The sequence below is a fragment of the Thunnus thynnus genome, chromosome 14 (assembly GCF_963924715.1).
Source record: "Thunnus thynnus chromosome 14, fThuThy2.1, whole genome shotgun sequence".
Taxonomy (NCBI): domain Eukaryota; kingdom Metazoa; phylum Chordata; class Actinopteri; order Scombriformes; family Scombridae; genus Thunnus; species Thunnus thynnus.
Window position 1 is genome coordinate 13,772,813 of NC_089530.1, and position 24,626 is coordinate 13,797,438.

General features: G+C 39.5%; 3 protein-coding genes across 3 annotated transcripts; 1 reads left to right on the forward strand and 2 right to left on the reverse strand.

The window, feature by feature from the left end:
- Positions 1 to 50: 50 nt before the first annotated feature.
- Positions 51 to 9,526, reverse strand: adam8a (ADAM metallopeptidase domain 8a). The gene is made up of 25 exons (XM_067609995.1): positions 9,217 to 9,526; positions 8,977 to 9,086; positions 8,807 to 8,880; positions 8,617 to 8,695; positions 7,460 to 7,536; positions 6,816 to 7,047; positions 6,027 to 6,104; positions 5,812 to 5,880; positions 4,933 to 5,102; positions 4,764 to 4,845; positions 4,514 to 4,656; positions 4,226 to 4,403; positions 4,045 to 4,134; positions 3,684 to 3,879; positions 3,504 to 3,585; positions 3,235 to 3,412; positions 3,043 to 3,129; positions 2,878 to 2,962; positions 2,410 to 2,518; positions 2,098 to 2,296; positions 1,748 to 1,780; positions 1,588 to 1,644; positions 1,456 to 1,506; positions 1,278 to 1,358; positions 51 to 942 (listed from the first exon to the last, which is right to left on the reverse strand). The coding sequence occupies exons 1-25, from the start codon at positions 9,260 to 9,262 to the stop codon at positions 898 to 900; spliced, it is 2,631 nt and encodes an 876-aa protein (XP_067466096.1). The 5' UTR covers positions 9,263 to 9,526; the 3' UTR covers positions 51 to 897.
- Positions 9,527 to 11,023: 1,497 nt separating this feature from the next.
- Positions 11,024 to 14,270, forward strand: znf511 (zinc finger protein 511). Its single transcript, XM_067609996.1, has 6 exons — positions 11,024 to 11,311; positions 11,868 to 11,941; positions 12,606 to 12,807; positions 12,918 to 13,042; positions 13,490 to 13,759; positions 14,107 to 14,270. The coding sequence occupies exons 1-6, from the start codon at positions 11,144 to 11,146 to the stop codon at positions 14,177 to 14,179; spliced, it is 912 nt and encodes a 303-aa protein (XP_067466097.1). The 5' UTR covers positions 11,024 to 11,143; the 3' UTR covers positions 14,180 to 14,270.
- Positions 14,271 to 14,641: 371 nt separating this feature from the next.
- Positions 14,642 to 19,261, reverse strand: msx3 (muscle segment homeobox 3). Its single transcript, XM_067609998.1, has 2 exons — positions 16,806 to 19,261; positions 14,642 to 16,382 (listed from the first exon to the last, which is right to left on the reverse strand). The coding sequence occupies exons 1-2, from the start codon at positions 17,164 to 17,166 to the stop codon at positions 15,976 to 15,978; spliced, it is 768 nt and encodes a 255-aa protein (XP_067466099.1). The 5' UTR covers positions 17,167 to 19,261; the 3' UTR covers positions 14,642 to 15,975.
- Positions 19,262 to 24,626: the final 5,365 nt, after the last annotated feature.

Here is a 24,626-nt window from a genome sequence, read left to right on the forward strand (position 1 = left end):
CACAGACTATAGGCCTGTGTAAAAAGAAAAAAATAAATAACCACAACAAATATTGATGATTGTTTTTTATTTTAAGCACAATTTCATACACATAAATACATAAAGAAATTCTTCATAAATATTCAAATTATTTTTCAGTTTAAGTTTGCAGCATTAATCCAAGCAGAGTCCTCATTGTAAGGAAAAAACACAATCATTGGCATTATGAGTGAAGAACTGCTGTATAGAAAATGCAATACAAAAATCCCTAGAATAATTACAATCAACATGTGTTTAGTCAACAAATACAAAAAATCTTAAGACACAGTCCCACAAATTCAAGCATACTTTACTACAAAAAGGTTCAAGGCAAAATCATACCCCTTGTGTTATGTCCTTAATACAAAAATCTGAAAAAAGTTCCCATGTTGGTGCCACATTTTAAAATCCCTTAACAACTACATTATCTCTTAGAAAAGCAGTACCAAAAACTATGTGCAGCAATGGTAGCAGTTAGTAAAACAGTTACAGCATCAATAGTGCAATTGCTCCATAAAGTGTTCACATGTCCCAGGATCAAGGCAGAGAAACATTTCCCTTAAAAACACATCATCATGGCAGCATAACCATTTGTCATTTATAGTACACAAGCTGAATCTGTCAATCACAGCCTCAGGTTTTCATCAACATCCTGAAGGCCTACAAAAGCAAGACACAGATGGCAGTAATCCTCGGGGAGGCCACAATTGACAGAAAAGCTCTGTCACTTATTGTTGCTGATCCTACAGTGGGATCTCGTTCCCCACATTAATACAGACAGACGTCTCCTGAGAGGATTTTGTTGGTGGGACAACAACAACAACAGTGTCCCCTGTCAGAGGATCTCAAGGTTTACTCCAGGCTGAATTATTTCCTCAATCATCTGGGCCTGTTGGGGGGCATCAGGGCAGCTCTCCCTGCAAGCTATAAAAACAAATACTATTAGCAAACATACTACGGATGAGGTTCTCTCAATACAACTCTCTAATGTGTAGATTATTTTTCTGTCTACTCACTTTTGTATACTGAGGCTACAAGTTATTCAGCGGTGGCCAGGAGATGTTTGTGTGCTTACCAACTGACTAACGCTGAGCCACAGTTTGTTCATTACACTGCTATGTTGGGGCGATGCCCAAAACCACTGATGTCTTTTTTACACGTGAATTCCTTGACTAACATTAACAATGTCTGAATACCAACTGCCAGGATTTGGAGGGTTTAGGAAAGTCCGGTTGACTCTTGCTGCTGTCATTACATACCAGCTGAGTGTGTGGCAGCGGAGTCCGGCCTGCAGAGGGCTTCGGCTTCACTGGAGGCATCGGAGGTTTTGGCTTCATGACCTAGAGAGCAGATGATCACATTTTAAACAAACATTGATGACAAAAACAGTAAAATAGGAAAACTGTGGCTAAGTAAGTGACTTGTAATGTGACTTACTGATTTTGTTGCAAGTGGTGGTAGAGGTCTGGACGGAGGTAGCGGCTTCGCCTGAAAAGAAAGAAAACACAAAAGCAATCAATACATCATTAAATAAAGCAAACAAATATCAAATTCTGTACGCATTTTTACCTCAGTGTAGATTGGCTTGCTTGGACCAGTCGGTGACTGCATGACCGGCTTTACAAACTAAAGAAAAACATTGTTTACTGGTTAAAATAAAGTAGAAAGATAAACATTAAGGATGGTAATGCTACATTTAAGTGTAATACGAAACAGTGGATCACGTTACCTGTTGAGGTACAGTTGGTACCTTCTTGGGGGGCTGTAAGGAACAAGGACAGAGAAAAGTGAAAGCAAAAGCTTGATTAGTCTTTTTTTTAACCATAACCCTTTCTGGTTCTTGAAGTTTAATTAAAATAGTGACATTATAGCAGCTGCATGCTCTCTCTCTAGCTGGAATTTCAACCTTTAACCCTTTGGTCTTGCAAACTGACAAAGCTTACACTAACAATTATAATGATTTAATTAAAGATACAACCAAAACTATTGTGTCTAATGTAGGAAAAAGGTTAAAAAAACAACTCAGGTGCTCTGGTGCTGAAGCTGTTAGATCAATAATAGATCAAAATGTGAACTCACCTCTGGAGCTGTTCTGCTGGGCTTGAATGCTCCATTAGGTGGTTTGACAGCAGCAGAGGACAGAGGTTTACAGGCCTGAGTGGCTGAAGACTCAACAAATATAGGCTGACTGATACTTGTAGACCCGAGACGAGGGCTGCCTCGTGCGTTGCCTTTCTCAAACAACGGGTTGGACTGTCCTGAAGTAGATGGGAGTGCTCTGTAAAGAAATACACACAAAATCTAGACTTAAAGATGGGCAAGATAAAGAGCTCCGTCTGCACAGCTTCATGTCTTTAATGCCATGTGCACAGATATGTCTTCTTTCTGTACCTTTTTGCGGGTTGTTTTTTCCTGATGCAGCACATCAAACTTCCAATAACCAAGACAAACAGCAGAAGTAAGCCGACAACCACTGACACAATCAACGCTGGACCTGCTCCTGCACACACAAACACACACATTGATTACAACCGTATCCTTTTATTGCTCAAGGACAAGCATGTAACAGCATACGTCAAATTGACTGTAACATCATTACTGTATTTGTACGAAATAACTGGGGAATTCCATTAAATCAGTGTCTGTTTGTGTTCACCAGAACAGAGCGTAATTGTTTGAGAGTCCATGAGGAATCTGTTCCAAGTCTTGGTGAAGAAAACAGAGCACCAGAGGAACAGATACTAACAGTCATGTGTAAATCATGGTCATTAAAAGGTCAAGCATATGAACAGACGCATACAGAGACACTAACTATCACTGCTTACATGTGAAGATATCTGAAAATAAAGTGCACTGTACCTTCAGGCAGCTCTGACAGCTGCTTATCACAGAAAGGCGGTGCCCAGCCGGGTTCACAGTGACACTCACTCTTATGGTTACAAACCTGCCATAAATCACAGTCAGTTATGCTGTCTTTGCTATCAAGTGCACTAAAGTTTTTAGAAGTAGACAATTTTTTTTTACCCCATGGTTGTTGCATTTGGCAGAGCAGTCATTTGTTCCGTACTCTTTTATCTTTTTGATCTCCTGACACTGTTGATTGTAGCATACCTGCCAGATAGATGGAAACATTGTGAGGACATTGACACAGTGTCCAGATTTTGAGTCTATGGTAGTTTTGCTAAAGGTCAGCAGCAACACGGTCAGTTTTCTTACCATGTTTATGCCACACACTGTACCAGTAGGCACCATGCCCAGGTCTGCTGGGTAGTTGTCTTCAGGGTCCATAGTTGCCTCATTGCATATACCATTTCCTACTGTGTAGAAGGATTTCCTGGATGTTACCGGAAACTCCCAGCCTCCAGAGCAGAAAAGTTTCCCACATAATTTATCTCTGCAACCAAACACCGCAAAGAACTGATTAACAAAAAACAAGAATACCAAACTATTAATATGTGCTATTATAGTGCTGTTGAATAACATACTGGCTCGAACATCTCTGCTTATACGAACTCTTTCCGCAGCTTCCGTGCCAGTTGAAACAGGCTTCTGTACCTACTTCAGCATCTTATGAGAATCATATGAAAAACACAAGATTAGATTGAGAGTCTTGATGTGGCAGAATCAAAGTGATGAGTTGAAAGTGTAATTCGATGGTGTTTTACCTGGACCCCAAAGTCTCTGGCAGTGTTGCCGCCGTGACGGACACTGTCCATTGTAGCAGTATCCTTTCCCACGGTTGCAGGTCAGGCCATTTAGGGTGTAGACGTCAGTAGGACAGGAGGCGGAAAGTCCTGTGCAGTATTCTGCCAGGTCACAGTCTCCTCCTTTTGGTCTGCAGATGCTGCCTGTTGGTTTCAGCTGCAGAGCGAAAAAGAAACACAGATGGTGGTGTACCAACTACTGAAATACGTTCACACATAAGCTGCCAGACGGTGCAGTCAGACTGTGTCTAGCTATATGGTAACACAGTTAGTATCAGTGTGACTTCACTCATCTAGAGAGCATAGAGTGAGGATCGCTTACTTGGCAGTTGTGGCAGCATTCGCCCTCTGCGCACTGAGCTCCTGTATTAAATTTGCAGGTAGTTGCGTTGCAGCAGGGATTCTTGCATTCCTAGGAGGCAGACAGAGGGGTGAAGAATATTATGATCAAGTCTCATTTGCGTTGCTTTGGTTACGTATGTGTTTGTGTGAGTGCAGCATACCTCTACAGTGCCACAGTCACACTGCTCTCCAGGCTCTAGGAAGGCGTTTCCACACACTGGCCCTCCGTGGATGCGATCAGTGGAGGGAGTATCCAGCAGACAGGCAGGGTTGATCTGCTCCAGGAATGTGCTGAGCTGCTGCTGACTGCAGCTGCTGAACTGCTCTGGATACACATTGCTAAAAGAATACGTAGAAAGAATAAGGAAATATAAAGTATTTGCTTTATTTTGGATTTTAAGAATAGTAAATTTGGGGTAGTCTAGGTGCAGATGAAAAACTGAGCTTACCCAACACTCTCAGCCATGATGCAGCCTTTTTTCGATATTGAAGAGCCACAGACACAATTTTCAGTATCATGGGACAAGCCCAGGTTGTGACCCATCTCATGGGCCACAGTAGACGCCACTCCGATTGCATTACTGTTATGATCCTGTATGTACAGTGGACAAAAGTGGAGTGAAGTAAAACTGAAATGAAGATTACAAAGTGCCAGAAATGTTATATTAATACTTTTATTAAATGAAACCGTGTGTGTACCTCATTGACAGCTCCAGATTTAGAGGTGCACATTGCATTTGTGTTTGCAAGGCCGACAGTGGAGCCATCAAAATCCACACCTCTGAGTGAAGAAAAGACAAAATGTTTAAACACTAGCTCTAACGTATCTTGACACTGGTCTTTTCAGTGGAAGACAGGAGTGTCTTACGTGATGAACTGTGCGTTGTCGTGTTTGATCCTTGGTAGCAGGCTCTGCTGACGCCATTTCAGGAAGTCATTGAGGGTATGCTCAGGATTTCTGCTGACGTAAATCTGATCTTTGTATGACCAGATATCCAGACCGACCAGCATTACACGAACACCCACGGGGCGATAGAGCTGAAACAGAGCAGCAGGGAGCATTGTTAGCACACAAGTCAAAGTGAAAATCCACCCTTAAGCTGAATGAATTATCAGATGAATAGTTTTTAAGAGTACTTCTGAATATGAAGGAGTCTCATATCTCATGCTACCACAGAACCAAGGGTGTATCTATAATGCTGTCACCTTCAGGGAAACACTGTTGGGTCTAGTGCTGTCTGATGATGCATTCATGTTGGCCCTACTCCTTCAGAGTATGCAAAGGGAATAGTGTGATATGTGTGAAAATTTTTCAGCCAAAGTGTGAAAATTCACAGTTAAAGTTACATTTTCACAGCAAGAGAACTTTTCTTTTCTCCTTTTATTGGTCAGATTCCAGTCAGTAAAGAGCAGATAGTATCAGGACAGATTTCCTGCATTTCTGTAATCCACAGTAAAAGTCTGTTGAAGTGCCTGACACGTGGATGTGCTGCATTGTGGCAAAAATGTTTGCCTTTTTTTTGCAGCCAATAAAAATATTTTAGATATCTAAATTATTGGTAAAAATAGATGGCGTGCTTTATTAATCCAGAGGGAAAAATGCATAAAATTACACTTGCATGAACTTCGGAATGCCCTATTTTACGGTTCTGGCTGTTTCTGGCCTTGGGAGACATTTGTTCACAATGTTTTTTCAAGATCAGTAGATTTTAGAGCATAATTGGGTCAACAGTGAAACAAAAGGTACCTTGTCAACGTGGTTTGCTATTTCAAGCACTCTGCCCTCTATTGTCTTCCTACTGCCAAAATTCTTATACTGGAAAGAAATTATTATTCATATTAGTAATACAATCAACAACATCTCAGATATAAAGATAATCACTACACCTCTTGAAGGACAAACGTATTACTGATGAGAAAATGACTATTGACAAACTAAAGAAAGGAAAATAGGAAGCAAACCTCTGTGTTGTCGACCACCACAACAAGCTCCACTGTTCTGGGTTTTCCTCTTTGGTCTTTAGTCTGGGCTCTGCTTTTCTGAATAACACAGAAAGAGGAAAGTATTAACAATATTAAATGTGGTTGTGCATGAATATGTACCTGTAATGGTTAAGTAAGTATTGATTTGATAATCTACAGTGTTTTAGAGAGTTTTAGTGTTTCATAGTCCACATGTTTTCAGAGCAGTGTTGTGCTGTAGCAACAAAACGAATATCATGATCATCCCACAGACATATTTTGATGAGAAAGTATGACTTTATCTATGAAAATATGCAAATTGAAGCAAATAGTTATGCAAAATTGTATTAAAATTAATCTGTCTCTCTTCCTCATTTTCTTAGTATCTATTTTTTCCATGTCCCTCTTTGTTTTTACGTTTCCCCTTTATCTTAATTTGTTACACTGAACTGAATGCTGAAGTGAAGTGCAACACAACTTTTTAATTTAAACTAACTTCCTTTTCCGCTCATATTGTAAGATCTTCAAAATATCAAGAGGAATGTGTTTGTTTTTATGATAAATTTGATACAGAACTTTCTATTGTGATAATTCACCGAGCTATAGTTAATATCAGTGTTTTACTGTCACCACCTTCCTGTCTTTCTGGAGAGGGTTTTTGCATAAAAACAATCAAATTTAAGAATATAACAGAAAATACTGGGTATCAGCAGTCTCAGTCCAAAGATATTAGCTGTAGGCTTGAAACACTGGTGTATATCTGGATCTGTCAGTGCTGTGTAGCTTTACCAGACTGCTGAGCTGGAACAGTCCAGACGGACGAGCTCCATGGTCGTAGAAATTGGTTGTGTTTCCATGGGAACAGGAGCTCCTCTTCCTCCTCAGGTGTTTGTAGTTGTAAACAGCATGAAGACTCTCCTCGCTGTGAGCTCCAGAGCTCTGTCTGCTGGCCTTCTGTCCAGCTCCTGCACTGTCCAGAGGTTCGATAAGGTACATTTCGTCCTGGAGATGCACGAACCCCCTGCAGTGCAAAAACAAGAACTTTAGAGTGGACAGAAGAAAATGTCTTTTTTTTCTTATGCAAATCTAATTCTCAAACAGATCTCAGTTTGACTACTCAAAACACATTGATCCACATAGAAATGTCTTTTATAGCAGGTAGAAGACAGCTTTAATCAGAGAGTTCTGCATGATTTTTGCTGATTAGGTTTTCAGACAGAGTCGTGCAGCTTTAATGGTTGTCGTGATGGAGGAAATGGATGCTGAGGGACTGATCCTCTCTTTGGATCAGACATGCTGATCATGAGTCACAGCAGAACGCATATACAGTCCCATTGATCATGAGATTAATTAAATTTGTCACTCTGTTTAGGGAAACAATTACCTTTTTGTAATTAGCAGTACACGATGAAATAAAAAAAAAAAAGACTCACTTCATTCCTGAGCACAGTTCCATGCTGGCAGAGGAGTCCTCCACTCCCACAATGTTTCCATGGTAGTAGCAGTGACCCTAAATAGACAGACATGGAATTAAATGAGAGATTTTAACTCATATATTGTTTTTCCTCTCCCTTAAACTGACAAATATCTCAAGCACAGTGTAAAAACGTAGTCTAATTTGAGGAAGATATACTGTATGTGTCATAAGCGACAATCTTGACCTTATATGTTAGTGGAGCTGAAAGCTTTCCAGTGAGAGACGTCATCTCTCATAATGAGGAACATTGTAATTGAGAAATCCAGACTTCTCATCAAAAATAAAGCAGAATTACTGGCATGTATTGCTTAAAACGTCCTCAACATGACTTTCTCAAAAGCAGACGGTGAAAACGACTGGGATCTATAGCAATTCATCTGAATTACTGTGGATAAAATATGCATTTCATTACTTCTGTGTGTTTTCTTTTTTGTGTTGTACAGCCTTAAACAACTGACTGATAAGATGATGAAACATGTTCTGGCTATGTTATATCAGCATTTTACAAACCTCTTTATCTATTTAACAGTTCAGATCTGTGACTGAGATTTTAGACTGAGAACAAAACTACATTTGCAGAGGAAGGCAAATCTAACAAAACCACTGACACTGAATCAGTATGATGGCACAGGATATCCTGTGCTTGATTCATTCAAGGCTGTGCACCCTATATGGTAAGATGATTCGTTGGTGGTACAGTATATACCAGCCTGGTTTCAAACCACTGAATCCACCACCAGCATATCTCATATGTTCAGCAATTCAAGTAGTCAGAAGAAGTGAAATTTAATTCAGTCTGATTATCAGGATAAGTACATACACACTCTCAAATAACTCAGTCAAGTGTGCAGTGACAGCAAAGATAATTTCCTGCCTTCAGACATTTCTACCTAATTAATTAATTAATAACACATTTATGAAACACAGGTGAGGATTTTTATAATGTAAATGAGCAAACATTTAAAATGTATAGTCTGAGTTTTAGCAACGCAGACAGCTGCTTTTGACTCAGCTAACACAAAGATAAAGTACATAAATCTGCAAGTTCTGTGTGAAAACAGGAGTTTTCTTAATGTTAGTGAGATAGTGGGGAAAGAAAGCAAAGCTGCATACCTGAAGATCTGGAGTTGTTGTGATTTGGGTGCCCTGCTCTGAGTAGTGTGTCACAGCAAAGTTTTTCCCAACAAGACCTCTGAAAAGATCAGAGTTTAATGTATAAGTTCAGTTCAAGGAAGAAAATACAGTAAGCACATTAAAAAGAGACGACTTAAAGGAAACAAATATACATATTAGGTTTTCTCACTTGTTTCTTTCCAGATGCAGTGTATAGTTTTGTCCTGCAATTGTCAAAGAGTACTGGAGTTCATCAGGGTACGTCTGCACACACAAACACACAGCAGATGAGACTTGAGAGCTTTCTTCTAGAGGTTAAAAATGATCTAATGACACAGTCCAGCAGAGTTTGTGTGTTACCTGATGTGTAGCAGCATCATTAAAGTGAGAGGAAGCCTTCAACTTCTGAGGTATCACTGTTTGGTACTTCATCACATGAGGTAGAGTCCTCAAACCGCCCGCAATTATTCCTGCAAATATCAGGGATATGTTTAGAAGAAAGACAGACAAAGAAAGAAAGAAAGAAAGAAAGAAAGAAAGAAAGAAAGAATGAAAGAAAGAAAGAAAGAAAGAAAGAAAGAAAAAGAAAGAAACTCGTACCCCATGAGGAGAAGAATATCCATATAAAATATCCAGTATGTAGCATGTTGCTCTATTGGACGGACTCTTTCATTGTGTGCTGTCTGTCTGAGAGAAATAGTCTACAGAGGATGTCCAACTCTCCGCCCCTCTCGGCTGCAACATCCTCAAAATTACCATTTGAGGCTGAGAACCACATGAGTCACGAACGAGCCTATAAAAAGTTAAACATTTTTCTTCCTCAATGCAAATGTATTTTATGAGGTGCTAAGAGAGACGAAATTAGCTAATGGACATGACTTTTCCGTAGGTCAAATACGCTGTGATGAGCGGAAAAAAAAAAAAAAAAAAAAGTGCAGTAATTTTGCGGTAACAAAGAAAGCAGCTGCTACAAGATAAGTTTAGCATCCAGTTTTATTTATGTTCAAGTTTTCTACAAATTGTTATAAGGTAGTGTAATACCCGTATTTGCAACTTTTTAACTGTGTCTTGTTTTTTTTTAACTATGCTGTTTGGCTCATTTTTTGTTTCAGTTCCACTCTTTTCCTTCTTTTCACCACTGTTACCACTGATTGCTATAAAGGTCAGCTAGATTAATATCGAAATAAATCTGAATGTAAACATATTTAATTCTAGCAGATCAACAGCATTACATTGACGTAAACCCCTAATTTACTATAAAAATGTCCAATTCACAATATAGAGCGCACAACAGCAGAGGATTGGCTTTTGTCGCCATCTACTGGCCAAACTGTTGAATTAAACAGAATCACTCATAGGCAGGGGATATTTTTAAATATATTTCTTGTGTTATTTCTATAGGAATTTACGTGTATCATTGCAAAAACAGAAAATTTGCATGTGTTTGCTGTACTACTTGTGAGAGGAAAAATAATACTTTTAGGCTAAATTTAAAGGGTTTTTGCAGTGGACAGTGGAATATAGAAATAGTAAACATAGTTTACCAGAATTCCCAGAAATGCATACAAATAAAGCTGAAAGATGACTATATTCTTTATGATTAAAATAAAACGATGAATCAAAATGATCACAAAACAATTGCAATAGTGGTTTTTGCCCATTTAGTAATCCAGACTTGACTTAAAACACTTAAAAGAAAAGATTATAGTTCGGATTTGTGACTGCCGAGCCAGAAAACCAGAAAACTTACTTTGTGGCTCAGATATCAGATGCTCACATTCAAACCTGAGCTTTTTGTGCTGCCTGGAGCAGAAATATAATTTTATACTTATATTTTTGCTCAAATATTACAACACAAACAACAGTAGGTGCAGGAGGTATTGGGGAAAAATAAATAAAATAAACTGATCACAAAAACACAAGAGGAAATAAAATTGTGCAAAAAGTGAATAAGCAATATTGCAAACCAACTTAAATCATCTGGCAATGTTGTCCACAATAGATGAGATGTCTTTAAAGCTATTTGTTTTTAGATAGGCTACTCTACAGACAGAGTCATAGACTGAAGTTCATAAAACAAGTTTTTGTTCGGGAAGAAACTGAAGAAATCTGCTTTGTGACTATGATGTTTTGCCCAAAAGATATAGTAATTTTATCAAGTTATCAACTTCACTGTTGTTAGACTCTACATTCAAAAATAAGACCATACTTTCTGTAATCGGGACCTCATGAGTCTTCCAGATTAATGAAGAAATTTGAGTCCAAAAGTTACTTAAATGAGTACAGACATAAAATACATGAGAAAAGGACTTTCTCCAGATTGAGTCCATAGTTGAATCTGGCCAGTTGGTGGCAGTAACACACCATTTTGTTTGAAAAAAAAAAAAAAAAAAAAAAAGAAATAGTGACGTGATCATTCTGCGACAACTACAACCTAAACAGAAACGACTACCATGCGACCGACATTCTCACGACAGTTATCCTTCTTTAGATAACAGTTAAGAGAGTGTGACAACGTTGAGGGAGAATGTTGCAGCCAGAACTGGTCCGACTTCTGACAGAGGGAGAGGTTTTAGTAAAAAGCTGTGATGAAGACTGTGTGACAGTAGACACACGGAGGAAGGGGGAGGAGGGAAACCCGTTTAACTTCAGCCCGCAGCTCATCCACTTGCACAAGGACCACGAACTGTTGGAGGTAACATAGCAACAGTGTTTCTGTATCTATGGCAACAACAACCTGAGCCGACTGTTACTCGTTCTGTTTGATCACTGCGATAAATAACAGCCAGCTTATTTATTTATGTATTTATAAATAATTGGAAATACAAAACACATACGGTTAATACACGAATACAGGAAAAGCACCACACAAAACAAACAATCGATATATTTAAAAAAAACAAACACAACAATCAAACGAAAAATCCAAAAGAAATAAGAGCACTGAAGTCAATAAAGAAGTAAATGAATAGATAAAGATTACATGTTTTACACAAGTGAGTTGTGAGTGTGGAGACAGTAGTAAGGCACTTTTGTGGTTCTTCATGTGCCTGAAAGACTGCAGGAGACTTTAATTTAATTCTCCAAGAAAAGGTAGAAAGAAAAGAAATTTGCGTTGTGGATATAAAATTTAGCCATCAAAGTATAAAAATTGACAATATACTGAAAGGAGCTGCTCTTGTGTTGGACAAGTATAATAGCTAACGTACCCAGCATAACGTAAACTCCTGCATGTGACTGGTTGTTTACAGGATGGAGACGTTCACAGACACATGTATCTACAAGACCTTTACATCTCAGAGGCAGAGGACAAGCCCACGATCAGGTATGATGGTTATATCCATGCTTTTATTCAAAGTGCTTTACAATATTGCTGCTTCTCATTCACCCATTCACACACTGATGCTAGCAAACTACCATACAAGGTGCTGGCGTAACCATCAGGAGCAATCTGGGGTTCAGTATCTAGCCCAAGGACACTTTGATATGTGGACATGCACCTGTTCTGCCTCCTCAGGAAGTATCATACCCAAGTAACCATATTGTAAATGTAACCTCAAAATAGTGAGTTAAAAGTATTGTGATTGATTTTGTCAATAACCCCCCTGCATCATTCTGGGTATAGATAAATTGTGTCAGACATATGGTACTGTTTGTAATATTTTTGGTTGGTAAATAAAAAAAGTAACACGGTGAGAGAAGAAGACCTTGATTATTACAAGCCAATGCCAAAACCTTGATTTTTTATACTGTCTATAACTTTGTTTTCTATCAAAATTTCTCATATGTGTTGTAGATATATCTGGTTGTGATGCCCCATTGTCTTTTTTTGGTCAGCTATCTCCAAAAATAGGAAAAATAAACCACCAAACAACAAATTGGACCTAGAAATGTACATTACTTTCCCAAAAGCTCTTGAATTTTCTTCCCTCTGTAACACCAGTGTTGGTCAGGCTGTCACTCACTCCTCCTCTCATCCTTTCTCGCAGTGTGTCCGAGTTTGCCTGTCACATCTCTGGATGCAGTGCTGTCCATAGCACTTTGGAGGAGTATGAGCATCACTACAACTCCCTGCACAGACACGTGTGCTGCTCCTGTCGTCGCTCCCTGCCAACTGCTCGCCTACTAGATATTCACATTCAGGAGTGGCACGACCCTCTCTTCACAATCCTTGCACAGAGGCAAGATATGGTAAGTTAAAGAAATCCTCTGAGCTTATTTTCATTATCACGACATCATTAATGTCTGACACTCACCCTTATAAGACAAATTACTCATGACGCTTCCTACGTATTTTTCAGTACCAGTGTTTGGTGGAGGGCTGTGGACAGAAATTCAGGACTAGTAAACACAGGAAGGATCATCTTATAAGAGTTCACGCGTACCCTCCAGACTTCAGATTTGACAAAACCAAAAAAGACAAAGGGTAAGACTGCACTTACCTCATTTTGCTCACTAGATGGCAGCAAAATGTCATTAGAAATAGCACTTAATGCAAGCTTTTTATCTTGGAATTCTTGGTTTAATGTCTCAAATTTAAATGTTTTTTTTTTTTTTTACAAAATGTTGCTCTGCTGAAGCCATGTAAATGTTTTGAGTAATGTATTTCATATTTTTGCTTTAACATAACATGATATAACTTGGCTCATTAAAGCCATTTAAAGAGTGAGATGCTCTTTGCTGTTTTAATAACACCAATCAGTAGATTTGGTGTTTAAAGTAACTTTACCTTTTAAAACTCTTTGTGTTTTGCTTTGAATGTATATTTTGTATCCTAAGTTTCTCTGACCGTAATCGTTATATTTTTTCTTAAACACCCTGTTTTGTGTGTATGCTATTTTTAATATTTTGACATTATTATCTTTGTCAATAGAGCTCGAGAGACAAAGCAACAGCAGCAGAAAGACACAACAATGGAGGTAGTGGACGATGTGTGTGAGTCTGAGGGTGTGTGTGAGGTTATGTGTGATGTGGCATCTGACCAACAAGAGCAAGGGGAATCCATGGAGACGCATGTGTCCGAGGAAGAAGCTTCTCAAATGGCAAAATCTGCGTCTGCCGAGGAGCATGCAGATTATTCGGCTGCAGTTCACAGCACCGCGAACACAAGCGCAGACCCCCAGAAACCACGATACTCCTACAGGTTAGTCTTTAAACAAATCTGCTGCTGGATATATTCTGAGGCTGGTTTAGCCCTGTGCTTAGAGAGACTATTGCAGCCACTTTGACGCTGTTAACTCTGTAAATTCAGGGCAAGTTTTGTTTTTCAGCTGTTAGGTAAGATTCCAGTCTCCAGTTAAAAAGTGTAAATATTTAGTTCACTCTGGATGAAGAAAACTGTAAGAAGGGTTTATTTAATCATTTAGGTGCAACACTGTGTAGCTGAACTGTATGTGATTTGATATCTTCATAATATTTACTCCAGTTTTGCTTTTGAAATGATAAATTATCTGAGATACAAAATTCAACAGCCTTGTTCTTTCCTCTCAGGGTCCCAACAAATGTGTGCTTCGGTCACGGCTCCGTCCGTGGCTTCAGAGGACGGCGTGGAAGGAGGAAATGAAACAATGAAGTTGTGTTACTTGTACTAAATATATACTTTTACTGTCAAATGTGTCCTTAACTTAAAATAAAATGGGTTTTTTTGCACAATATTATGTAATGTCCTCAGATGATCATTCAGGTGATTAAGAATACTTCTTGTTGTGTGAAGTTTGTTTCCTGACTCTCGTCTCACTTTTCTCCTCTCTGGTGACCTTCAGTCTGTTGGACTGACAGGAACATCAGCACAGAGTTGTTTGCAATCCATCAATGTTAATTGTCTGTCTTTATAAAGAAACTCTATTTGTATATCTGTTTTTTTTAAACAGTACAAAGTGCTCCATATGGGATGCTCTTTGTTACTTTGAGCTGTGTTGAGTTTTTGGTGGAAAAACCAACATCACAATTACAGTTGACATGGAAATTGCAGACCAACTTAACAAGTGTACTGGAGGAGCCTTTGAGTACAAAAATAAGACAAATGTCAGAATTTACGTAATAGATTTTAATAATTTTACAAAACACTTTTTCACCCATCAAATATAAAATACACTGTACATTAATGAAATCCATCATTATCATTTTGAGTGTTCTCAAAAATAGTCGATTTTTATTTACAGAAACTGACACTGCCTGCTGTGAGAGCTCTTTGAACATCTGTGCAAAGAAAAGTTTCTTCTTTTGAGGTAAAGTATAATTTAAAGGACAATGATAAAGCATATTTACAGTTGAGTCATCATTTTAATCTGGTGAAATAAAAAAAGAAACAAACATTGACTGGAAATAATGTGGTTTCGATGTTACTAAATTCCCCTTGAAAGACCATGATTCATAGCAACTTAAAATAAAATGGATGGGCAACTTTTAACAGCTCCATAAAAATGCCAAAGGGAACATATTTGTGAAGATGTAAACTGCTAAAACACGTTTTTATTGAACTCAGAAGTTTTAGATTGGCTGTTTATAGCTTCTGATCACAATTTTAGGGATGATATAACCAGTCAGACTTGATAACTTTTTGGCTTATCCATCTTATAAAAAAACGGAGAGTTGTGACTGGGCTTAATTAAATTCCCAATACAAAAAGTGTTTTAGACTGTGAAGGCCTGAACGGAATCATGTGGAAGATTAAACCTAGATGCTCTTGAGTGTTTTTCTAAAAATTTAGAAATGATTTCTATTATAAGGCCACTGGAATATAGATTTAACCTTCACATAGTCACTGTGGTGTTATCGCGATTTACTGATTTTCAGGCCTTTAAATGATTTGTTGATGTCATTTTTGACTTATTTTGACTTTATCAAATAGCTCTTTTGCAACAGAAAAGCTCAACATCCACATGAAATTAGAATTTTTAATCCGCAAAATGAGCTCAGTGAGACTCCGTCATTGAAAAAAAAAAATACTGAATACACTGCAGAAATGACCACGTTAACGAGTAATTGACCGTTGAGTAAATCTTATTTAAGGATTATTTTAATAACCCATAGAAAATTAAATAAAATATTATGAAAAATTACAATAGAGTGAAAATATTTCACTTGTTTCAGTTCCATGTTTTTCTTGAAAGAAAAATACTATTTATATTAAAGCCAGATTGTTTTATGTGTCTCTGTGAAAAAATAATTATTCGTCTCACACCATTAGATGTTTTTCACTGTAACGAGAAAGATTTTATAAAATATTTAATAGCTTATAAACTTTCAGACGCTGTGACTCATTGAAATGGACATTTTTGCAGTGTAGATTATTTGCTGTATTAAGGCTTTTTTTTTTAAGGCAGCTTTTCCAAAGAAGCAGTTCAGAGTTAGTGAGTGTTAAGACAAGTAGTACATCCCATATGGTCCACCGAATAGTCCTGGGACAGGTAAGGCAGGCCGCGGTCCGTTCAGGGCCCCGTAGAGGGACGGTGCGCCCATGGGTGCGCTCAGGGGGAAAGGGAAGGCGAAGGCCGGCAGCAGCGGCTTCGCGGCCAGCTTGAGCTTCTCCAGCTCGGCCTCCTGCAGTCTTTTGGCTTTGGCCCTGCGGTTCTGAAACCAAATCTTGACCTGGGTCTCTGTGAGGCAGAGGGAGCTGGAGAACTCTGCTCTCTCCGCGATGGACAGATACTGTTTCTGACGGAACTTCCTCTCCAGAGAAAGCAGCTGAGAGGTTGTAAAGGGAGTTCTGGGTTTCCTGTTGTTCTTGTGTTTCCGCAGATTGCACGGTGGTGGGCTGGGAAGTCCTGCAAGTACATTTAGAAAGTCACATCATTGTGATTCATTTCATATAAGTAATCAACCAGTGACTTTGCCTGTTTGATTTTTTGCATAAAAGCAAAGCTAAAACAGGGAAAATACTACAAAATGAATAGCTGCATCTTTGACTTGCAACCTTTTTAAGCAGCACAGCCTTCATTTCAACGTTTTTACGCCTCTCTCTAAACCGCCCTTATATTACATCATCTCATTTCAGGAGAAATATTATAAAGGATAATGGCTTCATTTTTTATCTTGATTTTCCTCCTCCTCAACTCCATGAAAAAAACATAGGATATCAAATATTATGCAAAGATCTTTGGATATTTCCAAAACCGTTTTAGACTGTTGGAAAGATGAAAAATTGCGCATGTTTCCCAGAAATGAGAAAGAAAAGAGTCAACACTCACTTGGAGGGGATGTGTAAGGAGCCTGGAGCCAGGGGCTCGTCTCCTTGTCGCTGAGGTCCACCGTCTCTGCTTTGGACTGATAAAGTCCACTCGGTGGCGCACACTCAGTGTCCTCCGGCCGGACGCAGCCTAAACCAGGCTCGGGGGAATGGAGACTTCTAGTCGGCGTCCTGTCCGATATGAGGGATTCCACGCTGAAAGGCAGATCTACAGTTTTGGTTTTACATCTTCTGACAGGTGACAGGTCGAGCTCGTCAGTTCCCATGCCTCCAGCGGCGCGGTCCTCTGGTGAGGTCTCCCCCGGAGCAGCCGAGGGTGGCGATCCCTGCGCAGGATTCATTACGCACGACTGAGGTGCCATACAACCACTTTTCCTGCCGCTCTCTCAGTTGCTGTTTTGTTTGTCGTATCTTCACTCCGATGAAATCTTGTGTTATTGCCCTTGTTCCCCCGATGCTGCACAGCTGCGTGGTAAACTTCAGTTTTTACGCACAGACTTGCCTCTCCCTCCGCGAAGTGCCATAAGTTCCTCTCTCACCTTGCCGCCTGCCTATCTGTCAGTCGATGTGTCCACGTGACTCCGCCCAAGCCGTTTCTGATAGGTCAGGCTTTTAATAACAGTGCTGTGGTTCATTGCATGGTGGCTCGACAGATGTAAACCTCCGATCAGGGGCGGAGCGCGGAACTCCCAGTCCCCAAAATAATGTCTTATTGCATGCATTGCTGCCCCCTCGCCCCTCTCCCCCTTCTCCCTTCACAGCAGGATTTTTTTACTTCCCTTCTCTTGCTGTGGGCTCCTAGATCAGATCATTAGTACTGATGAAACAGACCTGACAATCACATTTATAACAGTAATTGTAATAGTAATACTTTACATCTATTGCAGGAGGTCCCTCATTTTGATGAATGAAACTTTAGCTAATTTAGGCTTATTTGTGTTGACATATGCAAATTAGATGTGGGCCAACCTTACTGTAACCTTCCCAAAACTCTTTTTTTGATTTAATAGCAACTTTAAAGCTGCACCAATCAATATTTTTATACTAACAATGGATCAAACAACTATAAAGGGTGCGGCTGGTAGTGAAGAAGGAACAGATAATTATTACCCGACTCCAATTGCAGTTTGCCTCAGTTCTACAGAGCATTTTAGCATCTTTCATTGCATTGTTTTGGTTTTATGGCCCGCCACTGTTTTGGTTCGCTCTCACTGTTCTCATCGACTTTGTTTACAGCAGCAACAGGCAGCTGTTTTCAGTAAGAAAGCTCTTATAAACCCACTGTGTTCTACCTGCCCAGCACCAAACAGCAAAGTTAGCATCTAGTCAGTATGCTGTTGGACAAACATTTCCCTCTGGAGTTGGTTGTTGGGTGGCCAGAAATTGGACTTCAAATGAATGCTAATGTTGCTCCATATCTGCAGGATGTGTAAACAAGCATCTGTTTACTAACATGCTTGTTTGCCATATAAGGGCATATTATGTCAGTGTTGTGTTTACTGCTCTTTCTGCTTCCCCTAAATGTCAAAAAATATCAATTAATGCAGATTTAACAAAAAAGTGAACCAAAACTTCACCCGATAGGTACCATAGGAAATTCAGATTAGAAAAGTTTACTATAAAAAATTGCTGTAATGTTATGAAAACTATAATGCCTTAGTTTTTCTAGGGCCTCATCTGAAAAGTTGTTCTCGAGAATATGTTGACAAAAGCTTCCTTTGTGTTTTATTAAAGCAGTAAGGAAATCCAGGCTGTGATTTACAGTACTTTTTATACACTTAAGAGTTATTCTCACTGTAAATTTCTGTCTTGTGGCCTGTTGGGTAATCAAATTATCTATGGCTGTGTATTGGACATATTGTGTTCATTGTCTGTCATCCCTTCGAGAGACAGTAAAACCCCAAATGAAGTTGGAGAGGCCCATTGAAGAGGCCCATCCAAATTGGTCTGGTTTTGCAGCTCTTCAAATCAAGTCAAATCATTTCCAGCGAAACCCAATATGAGAGTTTTTCTTTCTTATGGGAACTGTTGTTGGGCCTGCAGCGGCACACTGACTGTCTGTCTGTAGGACAATTGGTTAAATGGAGTTAACTGTTTCTCTCCCCGAGGTACATTTCTGCTTTGATCCTGCTGCGACTGGCGCCTGTCTGCTCTCTCTCCCCCTCTCCCTCTCTGTGTGACAGTGATAGATCGCTGGGTAACTATACAAGCTTTCAATGACTGTAATTTAGTGTCCGACAACATTACATTCTTCCCTACTTAATGTGAATATTACCACTCTCGCTCTGATTCCTCCCGTTTGAAAAGGGATACAGGGCTGTCTGTAATGTTTTCTTTCTGTTCCATTGTTTTATAATGAATGAGTAAATGATATTTCCTGTTTCTCTCAGAGCAGCACGCACATGCCAGGAAAGTCAACAATGAATATTTTTGTCTAAGAAATGAGGGAGCTGAATTTATCATCTTTTGTCTATTCATGTATTACTTTTAAATACATTTGGAAAATAGTAAAAAAGAATATTTATAATTCTATGATATGCTATTAGACCTATCAGCTGAAATATTCAGATAGTTTTCCAAGGAAAAAGATCTTGGCAAACTTTGGCTATTCAAGATGACATTAAGTTTTTGTCTTATTTTTTACTTGATTATGTTCTTCCATTTGTGAAATGGGAAAACTGAAAATTATATATACTAATATACTGTATATATGTCCCGATAACAGTAAACGCCCCCTTACCTCCCATCCCTTACCCCTTACCCCAAACCCCCATTACTATTTCACCATATTTCAACATAGTCCACCCTCCGCCTCCCATGACCTGGTCTTTCCTCCTGTCTTGTAATTATTGTGAATTAAATATTGTAAATTACTCATTAAAATTCAAATATAAAAGTTCACTCACATTTATCTATCTATGCAGTGTATACACACACACTTACACACACTTCCCTGAACCCTGCTGGCTTACTAGAGTGGAGGATTATTTAAGGAGGTAATTGTGGTTTCCAAAAGAGTTTTCCTTTCGAACCAAACATGTTGAAGCAGGCTTTATATATTTCTTTTTTTTTTTATTCTTCCTCTTTCATGAGACTTGGCAGCGCTCACAGCTATCCTAAGCAAACTTTGGGGAGGGGGCTGGAGTAATGTGGGATAAACATTTATGAAACACACAGCAGGGAACTCTGTGGTGAAAGTGTATCGTCTTTAAAAGAGACGAGAGGCCTGCCTGGTGAAGCATAACAGAACATTATCCTGTGTTTGAGTGGACCTGCCAACGTTGGTATGTCAAAATGTTAATGGACGTGAGATCACAACCTTTTCTTTTCCATACTGGCATTTATAATGAATCTCACTCTATATGACTGCTCTCTATCCTTACAGCCAGAATGAAGTGTTGGTTGCCATTCACATATAAGTACAGTATCACATTTATGATTGGGTCAGTTTCATGCAGAGACGTGACCAAGTCAACTCTGCTTGTGTCCTTAAATTGGTCTCTCATCATGAAATACAAGCAAGAAGTCAAATGTAAATGTCATTAGTGTCCAGTCACAACTCAAGTCTCAATTGCAGATATTCCAGAGTTCACTATCCAGTTTAATGTCTGAAATAAATCATATCTTGACAATTTAATGGCAAATTATGTTTTGAGAGGAACCAAAGCTACTCTGTCTCATCCTCATTTTATGCAGTCAGATGTGAGTTCAGGTCATTTGACTTGAGTCCACAACTCTAAATTTACAATCCAAGAACTTGATCTGGTTTGCATATCATTACACCATTATTGAGGAATATTAACTCTGTGACAAGTTCATCTCCTGCCATCACATAATGATAGTATTACATGGCAGAATCAAGAGGACATACTGAGAACCTTAATATGAGCAAAGCTAAAACTTCGATGAGATAAACTGGGATCACTGATTTTCAGGGCTGTTTATTTTGTTCAGCCTACTCATTAAGCACCAATTATTGCTTATATGCAGTGCCATGCTTGCAGCACTCACCTTGCAAATTAGCGTGATTGATCTGGGTGTTACATTAATTACTGAAATAATAAAGTCAGGCATACATGCACACTTGGCTCTAACTCAGTTTCACTCAGGCCCAGTCATGCCAATCATGCCAAAGAGGGCCTGAGGTCTTCTAGTGATGTTTCTCCTTATCTGATTGGAGCTGGAGGGGGACAGCCTTGATTAGTTGTTTCATCTTTCCCACCGTCAGCATGTTGTGTAATGTAAGCCGCTACTCTATCTGAACCCTTTCAAGGTCAGGTCTAAACTGTCGACCCCAACTGCGAAAAAGGTCACTGATTATATGAGTTGCCAACCCTTTTTATGTACTTACCCTTTTCTCCTTTTTCTAACCTATCCTCTGGTGGTTCCAAACCTGAAATATCACCTAAGAACATTTCTGAGGGTGTCAAAAAGTAAAACACCACAGGAGGTTTACACAAGTAATTAACAAGTGTCAGTATTCTTTAACCGAAGTGCTTGTCGGATGGTTGAACAGTGCCTCAAACCCCCTTCACTCTCACCTGTCCGACGTTGGGATAGGGAGAGTTTCCAAAACCGATAATCATGCCCACTTTACGCAACGATTGGCCATTACATGAAGCCAGTGTGGAAGTGCCTTAAACCTGCATTCTCTCTAAGTGCCATAGGGAGGCAACTCCACTGGCTCCAAAAAGAAGTCCAATTGTATGGAAGACTATGAGAAAAATCTACTTCTCACTTGATTTATGACCTCAGTAAACAGTTTCTAATGAGTTGATGGTCTCAATTACTAGTCTTCTTCAATACAGCATGATGTTCATTTTGTAAATTATGGTCCCATTTAATTTACATTTGACAATAAAGCAGGGTATGCTTTAGGCTGTGGCTACGTTGTGATAGTTTGCTACTACGGCAAAAACATTGGCCGTCACTATTTCAGTGTGTTTTCAGTTTATGAAAGTTAATTGTAACATTTTGGTCGCCTAAAAAAGCCTTGTTAAGTGTTTGATTGTACTAAAAAACCCTCTAAGGATGTTCCGTTTTTTTGGTAAGTACGTTTTGTTTTTAATGGTTTAAGCCTGTTTTTTGCTAGTGAAAATTGGTATTAGCATTAGTATACTTAACCATAGACTGTAAATGCACCATACTAATATAGCTAGTAGCTAGCGTTAGGGTCAGCTTCACCCTGTCATCCAACTATGGTCACCTCTCTTCACTTCTGGCTCCAGAAATCCAAGATGGCAACAGTCAAAATGCCAAATGTCCACAAACCAATGGGTGACATCACGCTGGCTACATCCATTATTTTTTATGTCTATGGTTGCGGCTCCCCCAGTTTCTAATTTTGGAAAGGTGTGGGGGGAGGGAGGTTTCAGACGCTGTTTGATGATACAATAAGCACTTTGATTGAAGTTTACTGACCCCTTCGCAAGGCCCTGAACAAAAGAAAAGCATGTCAGAAATTTTGGCTTTTATTCACCTAGTTTGCCGACACCTACAATATACTCCATGATTGTTTGGACAACAAAGGTTGTGGATATTCCTGACCTTTGATGTCTAGTGGAGCACCCTACTCAATCATCTTTGCATGTCATGTAGGTTTTGAAAGACTGCAAGCTATGATTGGCCGTGGTTCAACATCTAGTCTCAGCCAAGGTACAGTAGGACCACGATCACCCAACATCTAGTGATCTTAAGACATAAATGTGTAATATGATCCTTGAATTGACCAAATTAAGGCAATTGAAACTAAAAATACAGGTGTGCTACAGTCATTACCTGTTTTAAGCATTTGTTGTTAGGATAATATATTAGTAATTTCCTTTTTGAAGAGAACATACTGGGACATACATGGCAGATGATGCTTGAAACCTTTGTAATTACCTGATGGGTCGCTGATTGGTTAAGTGCTTTTCATTTATCCCCTGTATGTTAGCATGACTCGGCTGTCAGGGGAAAGTGTTGACAGGCGAGCAGCGAGCAGGTTATTATGCCTCTGTGTGTTTTGTATGTAGGATATTGGGTTTGGTGACAGGAAGGCGCGTTCCACATGGCGTCTTGACAGAGATGAGCAGAGTGTTTGGCTGATGGGGACTGGGCAGTGAGTCTTGCCGGCAACGCCAGGTGCTAACAGGTGAACACAGAGATATTGTTGCTGTATTGTTGTGGTCTGGGAGGAATGGTGGGGGACAAATGGAACCAGACACCCTATCTGGACCTGGAGCGAGCCAGGGGTTGGGGTGAGCTCAGTGACAGCGCTGACAGCAGGGAGGGGGGGACTCAGATGGTAGCGTGCACTAAGTGATGATAATGATGATGATGTTAGAAAATGACACACTAACTGAGGCTAGGGATGTCATATTATCATAGGCTCTTTATTGTCTGGCCATGATAGCAGATGTAGGCGTCATTAGTATGAGGGTGATGACAGCAGAGGAGCAGGGGACATCACAGGACTAATGGAGCAGGAGAAACCTGACACACATACACAAACAAACACACACACGAAGGTACAGCTCTCCCCATGCAGAGTCTGAGTCTTGAAATACAGAGAGGCTCAACTGAAAACTATTGAAAAACTCAAAGTAATGAGAGCAGCATTCCAGTGGCTCACAGTGGGACACGGAGGACTGGTATGGCCAAACAGTACTTGTAGCCATTTTGTGGCTGACTGGAGAATGTTACCACCACATATATTAATGTTATTCACTCTCATTCTGTTTCTCATCTGTTTCTGTCCCTCTTGTCCGCCACAGTCTATAGATCTACAGTTATTAGTTCTCACAAAAGTCTGTCCCACAGCATCAGTTTCCCACTTTGCTTCTCAATGAGCTGCAGAATGAAGTAAGACCACAGCACAGTGAAAGACAACAAGGAACACAGTTTGGTGTAGGCCCACTTGAATGGTGGAAGCAAAATGATTTGTGTCAAACAGCTGTTCTTGATTGGCTATTTTCAAATTAGTTTAAACATTTCCCACACATTATATAAACTGACTTCTCTGAAAACCACCGATGGCAGTTGCAACACACAGTGACAAATTAAACTGCAATAAATCACACAGAACCAAAAAGCACTTGTTGGTTAGGAGATAAGTGAGACACTCAAAAACAAGACACCTTATTGTTTCTTAAAGAGTCTACACACACACACACACACACACACACACACATACACATCAGATCATGGTCACTTTTGGGGACATTACATAGACTTACATTTATTTCCTGGAGACTTACCCTAACCCTGACCATAACCACTGCTTGCCTAACCCTAACCCCTCACCCTAACCCTAACCCTAATCCCTAAACCTAACCCTAATCCCTAACCCTAACCCTAACCCTAACCTTAACCAATGAACCAAAACTCAGCTTTTTTCCTGATTGTGGACATGGCTTTTGTCAAGCCGTCCCCAATTAACTGGTCCTAAGTCTGAAATGAGTCCCCAGAAGTAGCCTATGAGAGACCACACACACACAAACAGGTGTTTTCAGTTACTCTGGCTAATTAGACCTCTAGTTGGGTTAAAGTTGGGTGGAGCTATGTTTGGGAATTACATGATAACACCAAACTCAAAGAATAATTACAGGAGCAACAAAACAGGAGAATGAGGGAAATTTCAATTAAGTGTGCTTTAGACACACAGGGTCCATCTTAATACTCACACTTGTGGTATTTGCAAGTTGTCAAGTGGCTACTTCTGTGACGTATTTCCAGTAACTGCCACAGTGCCCAAGTATCTGTTAAGACTGCAAAAGTGTGGCGGTTCATCAGAGCTCACTGGGACACTCTTGATTAACAAGGACATCCCTTCACTCATGTA